The sequence below is a fragment of the Thermobia domestica genome, unplaced genomic scaffold (genome assembly GCF_964235325.1).
Source record: "Thermobia domestica unplaced genomic scaffold, izTheDome1.hap1.1 HAP1_SCAFFOLD_190, whole genome shotgun sequence".
NCBI lineage: Eukaryota > Metazoa > Arthropoda > Insecta > Zygentoma > Lepismatidae > Thermobia > Thermobia domestica.
Window position 1 is genome coordinate 392,942 of NW_027655920.1, and position 12,032 is coordinate 404,973.

Sequence of the window (12,032 nt, forward strand, 5' to 3'; positions counted from 1 at the left end):
GCATGTGATATACGGAAAACTGTTAGATGTCAGACATCCTGCAACGGCATGATGTAACACCTAAGGGCAGTGCCAATGTAGCATACGAATAACGAATGTTCCGTACTGATTTCTATAGTAAGCAAGAGGATACCGTATATTTGTAGAATATACCGCTGTCCGGAGAACGGATTTTTCTCTGTGTAGGGTTACCATATTTAAAAAATCAAAATCCAGGAGGCTACTAAATTACGAGAATCTTTGAAATGCTTAAAACGAAAGGAAGTATACTAATTTACTTTCTTCCATTAGATAGAGTTGTTAAAGTATTACGGAATCACCTTTTTAGTCATTTTAGTAGATCTTCTCCCTAGTTCGGAAAACGTAAGCAGATGACTTACCCCCTTCCCCTGGTAAGCATTTTCTTTTATTTCTAAGGGTCGGTTATGTTAGGTGTTTTTACACTGTGACACAGTGGTGGCTCAGAAGGAGCAACGGAAACGCATAACCATTGTTGTGTAAAAAGAAGGAAAAATAAATGTGCAGCATATAATTAAAAAAATACGTTTTTCCCCTACTCAAAAAAATGATCAGCGGAAAATGTCAAAAAATATCGGTCAGGGATTATCGATTAAAATATATCATAAGCAAGATGCAGATTGAAACAGAGTACTAAAGATAAGATTGAGCAGTAAAGTCTTTTTGTCCCTGCCCCAGTGAAACGAATGCTTCGTTCAATGTCAAAGTACCGTAAGACGGGGTTACTTTGCACACGATTTAAGGTATTTTAAAGAAAATCGCATGTAACTTACAAACTTTATGATATAGAACACTGTATTTAAAACATAGAATAGCTAGGTAAATGTGGAAAACGTTAGTGCAAGTTTATTAGGAAACATTCAGTATGAGCATAGTTTTTGAAATATAAACTTTGGTGCAAAGTAACCCCATAGTTGGGGTTACTTTGCACAACATACAAAAAAGTATGTTCAGCATACGAATATAACGTTTCTGTGCAAAGTTTTCCCTTCAGTATTTATACATTTTACTTTCTACACAAAACTGCATGCAGTCTACAAATATTGATATTAGAATGAGGGTACTGGTATCGATACTTAGTATGAATTACCAATATCTGTAAAAAAAATATGTATTTTCTGGTACCGGCACAGGAACTACATTCTAATAGTTTAGCCTATGTCCCACAAAAATGCCAACTCATGAACAGAATAATAATAATAATAATAATAATAATAATAATAATAATAATAATAATAAACCGTGAACTAATTCGTTCAGGTTATTCCTCATGTCCAAGAATATCATCCCAACGTAATTAGTGGAAGATTTACGGGGTTTGGGACTTTCAGGCTGAAGTCCACCCAAATTGCGTGATTTCTTTTCTTTTTAAAGATCTAATGTTTGTCATTCCTAGGCGTATAATCTTCAAGTCCCCCCCAGGCACGTAGCCAAGGGGGGGTCCAGGGATTCCGGACCCCCCCTTCGAGACCAGAAATGAAAAAGTTGAGGAAGGATAAAACGAAATGAAATGACAAAAAGAAGGATCAGCGTTAAAAATTAAAAAGAAAACTACAGGAAGCTTTTGCTTACTCTTTCTTATGAGGAGATTTGTATTACTTGCAATATAGTGGCGAGGTATTCTGGAAGAGTCAGGGAATTTGAAATTTCAAGAAAAGTTATGGAATTCTCAGAATTCCTGCTACTAGTCAGGGAGATTTCAATCTTTCGAGAGCATAATTGCCATTGTGTAACAGCGTGGACATTTTTAATCATAACTTTTCATCATCGCAGTAGTTGTGGGCAAACTACTCGCCCAAATGAATATTCATGAGTGTGTACTTTTCTGACATGGTAGCACTTGGTAATGCACGTTTTAAAAAATGGATACACCCTTTTTCCCCGCATACTAATGACACATAATGTATGCAGGTGCGGCCGGAGGTAACATGACATATAATAAATGGTTTCCGGTCAAAAGAAATGTTAATTGGACAAGCAGAATACAGAAAAAACCTTTTCGGAAATAAAATATGCAGATCACACACGTAGAACAAGGTAATTCATTAATATTCAGCACATGTAACGCGACAGCTGCTGGATCGGAATGAGTGAAAGAAAGCACTGGAAAACTTCCAGATCTTTCTAATTTATTATTGTTGGAATAGGGGAAAGAACACACTCGAACCTCCTGGAAAGATTTAAGGGTATAAAAAAATACTGATGCATTTGCATGATGTGTACATTTAGAAAGAATACAGCAGGAACATCAAGTGTTAAGTTTGCGAAGAAGATATTTTACTACTAGGAGAGATTGGAAGATTGGTAAGTAATAACGTTGTAGTTTTCTTGTATTATACTTGTTCATTTTTATATGGGAAAGGGACATATTGTAATTGTTTGGAGTATAAGGGGGACGGAACTGTTTGGTTTTATCGGGAATTGATTGCGGATTTTCCGGCATTGAAAAATGATATGACTCGGTGTACTTTTATGGAATTATAACTTGACTAAGATATAGTATAATGTAATATGAAGGGAATCAACATTAATGATTGCACCGGGACTCGAATTAGTATTCTCCCACGTGGAGAACCGTACGCTAAATTTTATGCTTGCAGTGCGAACTTGTTACTTATATGTAGCTATGAATTGTGTATGACATAACAGGTATATATAAATTATATTGTACAGGAAGTTAGCAGAATGCGCTTCCGGGAATCGAACCAGGACTCTTCCACGTGAAAAGCCGTACGACAAACATTTTGCTTAGCAGATGTTGTTACTTATATGTAGCTATGAATTGTGTAAGACATAACAGGTATATATAAATTATATTGTACAGAAAGTTAGCAGAATGCGCCCCGGGAATCGAACCAGGACTCTTCCACGTGAAAAGCCGTACGACAAACATTATGCTTAGCAGATGTTGTTACTTATATGTAGCTATGAATTGTGTAAGACATAACCGGTATATATATAAATTATATTGTACAGAAAGTCAACAGAATGCGCCCCCGGGAATCGAATGAGTATTCTCCCAGGTGGAGAACCGTACGCTAAATTTTATGCTTGCAATGTGAACTTGTTACTTATATATAGCTATGAATTGTGTATAACATAACAGGTATATATAAATTATATTGTACAGAAAGTTAGCAGAATGCGCCCTCGGGAATCGAACCAGGACTCTTCCACGTGAAAAGCCGTACGCTAAATTTTATGCTTGCAGTGTGAACTTGTTACTTATACATAACTATGAATTGTGTAAGACGTATAACTGGTATTTAGAAAGTATATGGTAAGAATTATTATTATTATTATTATTATTGTAAACTTGTGTTTTGTTTCATAAACGCTAGTGTAACAATGAGGTTATATGGCGACAGAACGTTTAACGTTACCGCAGATTGAACTTAAGGGTTTTTCATGTTGAAAGCTAAGGCAATAAAAAGAGACCCGAGACTGTTTGAACATATTACCCAGGATGAAATGTAGTAGTGAAGTTAAAAGGGAAACTTTATACTTATATTTTGTAATTGGAAATCGTAATACAGCAAATAATTAATTTTTAATTCTTTTATTGTTTTAGGTGGTGAAGGAAATTGAAACGGTTGTAATTAATAGAAACACTGGAGAATAAACCTTATTTTCCTGAATTGTTTGTTGCGGAGGTTGTTAACGTAAAGGAGTTATAGATTGGTTTTAAAATATGGATTTACTGAAACCGTTGGATCTTAGTTGTATGAAATATCGAAAATATTGGATAATGTGTGATATGAATATTGAATACTGAAATATCGACATAAAAGTTATTATAAGTGTTACATTCAACGAATATACTGGCTAGACTAAAGGAGATGGTGATGATGAGTAATGAATGAATATGATGGAATGAAGAAAGTGGGAAGAAGCAGGAGAACCACGACAAAAACCCACGCACATAGTGTTTGTGCACCAAAAAGCTAACTTGAAACAAGCTGGGATCGAACCAAGGACCCCCCATGCACCAGAGGTGAACGCTGTATTGCGTACCCACCATAGCTTTTCTATGTATTATATTTGGATGAATAAAAGTACGCATGTATAAGTTGGTGGAACGAGAATGTAGGCGGAAACGGGAGAACTTTACACTTACACAATGTTTAAACTAAAAAATACACTTTGAATGAGCGAAAGCATTTTGTTTCAGAAGTGACTTATTTTTATGATCAGCGCTATTTAACGTTTATGAACGATGAAAAAAAAAACTTACTGTAGCAGTTATTGGAGAATGATACTTTTGATACTTTTAAAACTCTTTATACAAAATTATGTGTTTATATAACTTCATACATACTAGTAAAGAAGATATATGATGTACATTAAGGACGATTTTGACATTATTTAAACAATGTAGGTAACGACTTTTAAGGCAATACAAGAGACGGACAATTATTTGACAGCGCAGATTGTGATAGTAATGGTGTGCTTGTTTTATTAGGATTAGTCATATGCAGATGGAAACAATTGCTTTAAATAAGAGATAGCACTTTGAACGTATAGTTTGGTTAAAAGTGCTTTACTTTAGAACTCATAACATTAAGTACAAGGTAACCAACACCATTGGCGATAACTATTAGCAGGACTGTGAGCGATGGGAATTAGCGTGTTGGAGAGACAGATACATTTTGCGTACATAATAATAATGAGTATGAATATTTGACTTTGGCACCTAGAAGATTATGCAACCGACAAGTTAAAAATGTTTTGAGGATTGCATATAATATTTACAGACAGTCTGATACGATTTTGTATTTTATTTGAAGTGTGATGAATGTTTGTTGAACTAAAAAAGGGTATTTTATTTATAGGTCTTGTTTGTAAGTTAGAAAAACAAGAAAATATTCTTGTAATGGTGTTATGACCGCCAGAAAACGAAATAATAGCTAACATGTCCTTTTTACAGTTGAAATAGATTTCTGTCAATTTAAACTTTAATAAAAACTAGTCTGAATTTCGACAATTTTAAACTTTGTTGTAATTGTTACAATTGCATAAGAAAATAGTATTTTAATGTTTTAGTTGTCTGCTTATACAGAGCAGATATATTTGTGAGTGAATACATGACATACAGTTATAACATATCAGAAGTGATGTACTCCCGAAATTAGATCTTCCTAAACCTTAAAGAGATTATATTGTGCAGTTTTCACTTATTGAGTTAAATTTGGTAATTTAAGACGAACTGTGGTTTTGCTTTTTACCCACTGCAGTTGTATTGGATTGAAATACTGAACTTACTATATTTGGATTTTTAGTTACTGTTTTACTGTTTTACTGGTTCTGTATGGTTGCGAAACATGGTCACTTACTCTGAGGGAATAACATAGACTGAAAGTATTTGAGAACAGGATCCTGAGAAGAATATTCGGACCCAAGAGGAACGGGAATGAGGAATTGCGGGAACTTTATAACGAGGAACTACATAGTTTATACGGTTTACCCAACATTGTTAGAGTCGTCAAGTGTAGGAGGCTTAGGGGGCAGGTCATGTAGCTAGAATGGAAGAAAGTAGAAACGCTTTCAAAGTCTTGACTGGAAGACCCATAGGAAAACGACCATTAGGAAGACGTAGGCGCAGATGGGAGGATACTATTAAGATGGATCTCGCAGAGATAGGAATAAAAAGTAGAAACTGGATGCAATTTGCTAAGGATAGAAATCAGTGGAGAGCTTTTGTGAACGCGGCACTGAACCTGCGGGTTTCATAGGCGATAGAGTTAGTTAGTTTACTGGTTTTATGAATGATTTGGGAGGGCTGTTGTTTAAATTGGAATTTGAACCATTACTAATGCTTGTAACGAGAAACTATACATATCTATTGGGAAGTGTGGACTTTCTTTTACGCAGATGAGAAGTAGCCTGTGTGTAAGACAGCAATACGAAAACGAATATTTGCACAACGAATTGAATTACTATTGCTTACAACAAGATTTATTTTAACTGTACCTGGGACTTTTGATTGGTAAGTAAATTAGTAAATTATATTTTAAGCGGTGTTGAGATTTATTTTGTATTAGGTTATCGACTACTGTTTGGATTATTTTTAATTTATGTTTTATATAACAACAAGGTTATAAAGAACAATATAACAGTAATATGGGTTTTGAACCACAATAGGGATAAATTTAATGCAGTTGCTGTGTACATGAACTGTTATGGAACATTAATCTCTTAGTATATAGCATTTTTATATTATTGTAACTGCAAGAGAACTGTATTATAAGACTACCTAACACATGTAAATAATAGTTAGAGCTAAAATACTGAGTTACTGGCAACTGAATTGTCAGTGAGAGTAATGTATTTTTAAAGAAATAAACTGATATTAGAAAAAATAATCTTAGTTGTTTGTATGCTATATGAAGAAACTAGTGTTTAAGAAACAGTGCATTAAAAGAAAAAATAATTGTTTTCGAAGAATATGGTAGGAAACTGAAAATATTTAATACTTTGTTTTAGATTTTAGAGACATTACCAACGTAAGTAAATGATGAACTATTGTCGATTGAACGGGAATCACTGAGGTTGATACCTTGTGTTTAGTTTATGATATGAAGACTTTAACATTCTTGTTTACAGTTACTTTTAAATGAAAACAACATATAATCTTGTATGCAGAATGGATTGAATTAAGGGCATACTTACGCGAGGGATTCATTGGATGCGGACCACATTTAAAACTTTATAACCCAACAAACATTTCAACACTTTGTTAAGAGAATTATGGTTGCAGTAGGAGAGAAATGTGTGATATACTGTAGAAAACTCGATGTTATAGTACCCTTGTACTCTTTATGTCTTATAAAAAGAAGTTAGTGTACTCTTTTGCTGAGGACAATATTGTAAAATTACGTGTCGTTTAATTGCAACTAGAATAATGTTACTTTAATAATGCTTAAACGCAGTCACTGTTAGTGCAGAATCCACCCTCCAACAATTTTCAGGATGTGCAGACCCTTACTTGGTATATGATTTTAAAAAGAATAAACATTGTACGGTAACCTCTTGAAACTTGTAGACCCACAGTGAAGTATAGTCGGATATGGGGGAGGGCGCGGTGACTTAGTGGTAGAAGAGATTTTGATGTTTGTGATTTAAAAACCGAGCAAGTGAACTTTGTGGTGGACAACATTTCTTTTCTCCTGGTACTTCCCATTTCCTACATTTATTTATTGGCTTAAATAGCTTATCCGATCTTTCTCTTTTGTAATAGAATCATTGCAAGGCTATGATCATACCTTATAATTATTATTAAATAATCGTTATTGAAGGTTTAATTTACTTCATGATTTCTTTGGAACAATAAAATTTTTTTGCTTGAGATGGATTGTTTTCTCAGGGAGGAAATGTTAGAATCATGAGAACTTGCTTACATGCTGTGTGCCAAACATAATAAGCCCTTGGCGGGCTAAGATCGAACCATGGACCCATCACGCGCCAGAGGTGAACGATTTGAAGGCGATGAAGAATATTTTATAATCACACAGTAGTATTAATAATTGTTTGAGATTCTTAGTATACTATGTGATACACAGGTTACACGAATTTTATTTTGTTCTTTGAACTAATGTTTAAGAGGACCAGAAGGATAGATTTCAAGAACCACCTATGGTTCAAGGATTACAGTTTTAATTTTACAGCTTTATACAGATGCATTCAAAATTATATGGCCATTAGATGGTTGTATAAGATTCTTGTTGGACTTGATTTGATTTGAGTTTAACGTCTCTTTTCATCAGCGGAGCTATATGAGACGTGGACCTACTGATTAACGTGGAATCCGAACCACATGAGCTCCCGCCGGGAATCGAACCTGGGTAGACTTTTGTTGGAATAAATGTTTTCGCTGGAACCTTTTTTAAAATTTAATGTAAAACTTTAAACATAATGAAGAAAATAAGAACATACTGAGGTGAAATAAACTTGAAAACTTCCACCGTGCAAAAGAATTAAGGAAAACAGCCTCTGTTTTCAAGCTGAGACTATCCATGGTTGAGATTGACCACCAAATATAACGATTATTTTTCACAGATGATGAGTTTGTATGCTTATGCCAGTAGCTAAAACTGGAAAAGTGAACCAGGTAGTGTTTGCAAAATGTATCTCCTCACGTTCAAGTCTATCAATTCGCTGACGACACAGCATTTCTAACAACGGCTCGTACTATCCAACGTATCAACAGACTAATGCAGCCACCCATCAACACATTTGTCCACTGGTGTGACTTAATCTCAGAACATGTGCAATTGTGATGGACAAAAATTCCATGGGTAGTGGGGCTGGTGGACAACAACAACTTCACGAAACATCTGTTGGTATTAAAATTAACGATACATGAACTTTCAAAAGACGAAATGTTTCTTTATCTGGACTGTTAATACTTTTTTTGAAATTTCATCGGAACAAGCATTCAACTTAAACTATAATAAACGAACGAACTATCTAGTTGCATTATGGGAGGGCGATACAGGTGTGGATGAAAAGTTTATGTATTGATTTTTGAATACGAGTTGTGTGCGAGTAATTCAATTTTATTTAACTTTTAATATTAGAGATTATTTTATACGACCATTTAATATTTTATTATTTCTTATACATATTCGCTTTCATCATTTGTCCATTGTAATGTTAGTAGAAAAAATGTTTTATTTAACAACATGAGCACGAAAACCTACAAGAAAAATATTAGACAACATTCATAATTATCACTGTACGGAATACTTCTTTAAATGGAAACAGTTTGATCCATTGGTAGAGTGCACCCATCTGGCACGAAGATCCCTAGTTTAATCCCAAGACCGTGACAATTTGTGATGGACAACACCCTGTGGATATTCTCGGGGTTCTCCATTTCCTATTACTTTCTTCATATTCAACATTTTTTACAATCATTAACCATTCAACGTTGCCTACTTGTAAAATGTCTCGAGTAGATGAGTATATAAGACTCATGCCAGAACAAAATGTTTTCTCTTTGCTCTCAAGCCAGAAAAGAAGAAACTCGTATCCACGAAACTTGTGAAATTTGGCGAGTAGCAACTCGAGAAATTTCACTTCGTGGATACGAGTTTCTTCTTTTCTGGCTTGAGAGCAAAGAGAAAACATTTTGTTCTGGCATGAGTCTTATATACTCATCTACTCGAGACATTTTACAAGTAGGCAACGTTGAATGGTTAATGATTGTAAAAAATGTTGAATATGAAGAAAGTAATAGGAAATGGAGAACCCCGAGAATATCCACAGGGTGTTGTCCATCACAAATTGTCACGGTCTTGGGATTAAACTAGGGATCTTCGTGCCAGATGGGTGCACTCTACCAATGGATCAAACTGTTTCCATTTAAAGAAGTATTCCGTACAGTGATAATTATGAATGTTGTCTAATATTTTTCTTGTAGGTTTTCGTGCTCATGTTGTTAAATAAAACATTTTTTCTACTAACATTACAATGGACAAATGATGAAAGCGAATATGTATAAGAAATAATAAAATATTAAATGGTCGTATAAAATAATCTCTAATATTAAAAGTTAAATAAAATTGAATTACTCGCACACAACTCGTATTCAAAAATCAATACATAAACTTTTCATCCACACCTGTATCGCCCTCCCATAATGCAACTAGATAGTTCGTTCGTTTATTATAGTTTAAGTTGAATGCTTGTTCCGATGAAATTTCAAAAAAGTATTAACAGTCCAGATAAAGAAACATTTCGTCTTTTGAAAGTTCATGTATCGTTAATTTTAATACCAACAGATGTTTCGTGAAGTTGTTGTTGTCCACCAGCCCCACTACCCATGGAATTTTTGTCCATCACAATTGCACATGTTCTGAGATTAAGTCACACCAGTGGACAAATGTGTTGATGGGTGGCTGCATTAGTCTGTTGATACGTTGGATAGTACGAGCCGTTGTTAGAAATGCTGTGTCGTCAGCGAATTGATAGACTTGAACGTGAGGAGATACATTTTGCAAACACTACCTGGTTCACTTTTCCAGTTTTAGCTACTGGCATAAGCATACAAACTCATCATCTGTGAAAAATAATCGTTATATTTGGTGGTCAATCTCAACCATGGATAGTCTCAGCTTGAAAACAGAGGCTGTTTTCCTTAATTCTTTTGCACGGTGGAAGTTTTCAAGTTTATTTCACCTCAGTATGTTCTTATTTTCTTCATTATGTTTAAAGTTTTACATTAAATTTTAAAAAAGGTTCCAGCGAAAACATTTATTCCAACAAAAGTCTACCCAGGTTCGATTCCCGGCGGGAGCTCATGTGGTTCGGATTCCACGTTAATCAGTAGGTCCACGTCTCATATAGCTCCGCTGATGAAAAGAGACGTTAAACTCAAATCAAATCAAGTCCAACAAGAATCTTATACAACCATCTAATGGCCATATAATTTTGAATGCATCTGTATAAAGCTGTAAAATTAAAACTGTAATCCTTGAACCATAGGTGGTTCTTGAAATCTATCCTTCTGGTCCTCTTAAACATTAGTTCAAAGAACAAAATAAAATTCGTGTAACCTGTGTATCACATAGTATACTAAGAATCTCAAACAATTATTAATACTACTGTGTGATTATAAAATATTCTTCATCGCCTTCAAATCGTTCACCTCTGGCGCGTGATGGGTCCATGGTTCGATCTTAGCCCGCCAAGGGCTTATTATGTTTGGCACACAGCATGTAAGCAAGTTCTCATGATTCTAACATTTCCTCCCTGAGAAAACAATCCATCTCAAGCAAAAAAATTTTATTGTTCCAAAGAAATCATGAAGTAAATTAAACCTTCAATAAGGATTATTTAATAATAATTATAAGGTATGATCATAGCCTTGCAATGATTCTATTACAAAAGAGAAAGATCGGATAAGCTATTTAAGCCAATAAATAAATGTAGGAAATGGGAAGTACCAGGAGAAAAGAAATGTTGTCCACCACAAAGTTCACTTGCTCGGTTTTTAAATCACAAACATCAAAATCTCTTCTACCACTAAGTCACCGCGCCCTCCCCCATATCCGACTATACTTCACTGTGGGTCTACAAGTTTCAAGAGGTTACCGTACAATGTTTATTCTTTTTAAAATCATATACCAAGTAAGGGTCTGCACATCCTGAAAATTGTTGGAGGGTGGATTCTGCACTAACAGTGACTGCGTTTAAGCATTATTAAAGTAACATTATTCTAGTTGCAATTAAACGACACGTAATTTTACAATATTGTCCTCAGCAAAAGAGTACACTAACTTCTTTTTATAAGACATAAAGAGTACAAGGGTACTATAACATCGAGTTTTCTACAGTATATCACACATTTCTCTCCTACTGCAACCATAATTCTCTTAACAAAGTGTTGAAATGTTTGTTGGGTTATAAAGTTTTAAATGTGGTCCGCATCCAATGAATCCCTCGCGTAAGTATGCCCTTAATTCAATCCATTCTGCATACAAGATTATATGTTGTTTTCATTTAAAAGTAACTGTAAACAAGAATGTTAAAGTCTTCATATCATAAACTAAACACAAGGTATCAACCTCAGTGATTCCCGTTCAATCGACAATAGTTCATCATTTACTTACGTTGGTAATGTCTCTAAAATCTAAAACAAAGTATTAAATATTTTCAGTTTCCTACCATATTCTTCGAAAACAATTATTTTTTCTTTTAATGCACTGTTTCTTAAACACTAGTTTCTTCATATAGCATACAAACAACTAAGATTATTTTTTCTAATATCAGTTTATTTCTTTAAAAATACATTACTCTCACTGACAATTCAGTTGCCAGTAACTCAGTATTTTAGCTCTAACTATTATTTACATGTGTTAGGTAGTCTTATAATACAGTTCTCTTGCAGTTACAATAATATAAAAATGCTATATACTAAGAGATTAATGTTCCATAACAGTTCATGTACACAGCAACTGCATTAAATTTATCCCTATTGTGGTTCAAAACCCATATTACTGTTATATTGTTCT

General features: G+C 34.3%; 1 protein-coding gene across 1 annotated transcript in view; it reads left to right on the top strand.

Annotated features, from left to right (window-relative positions):
• Window positions 1-3,640, top strand: part of LOC145676517 (putative cytochrome P450 301a1, mitochondrial) — a 217,644-nt gene extending 214,004 nt beyond the window's left edge. The window contains exon 8 of the mRNA XM_081747340.1: window positions 3,590-3,640. Within this exon, the coding sequence (XP_081603466.1) occupies window positions 3,590-3,640 (51 nt within the window). The remainder of the gene's footprint in view (window positions 1-3,589) is intronic.
• Window positions 3,641-12,032: the final 8,392 nt, after the last annotated feature.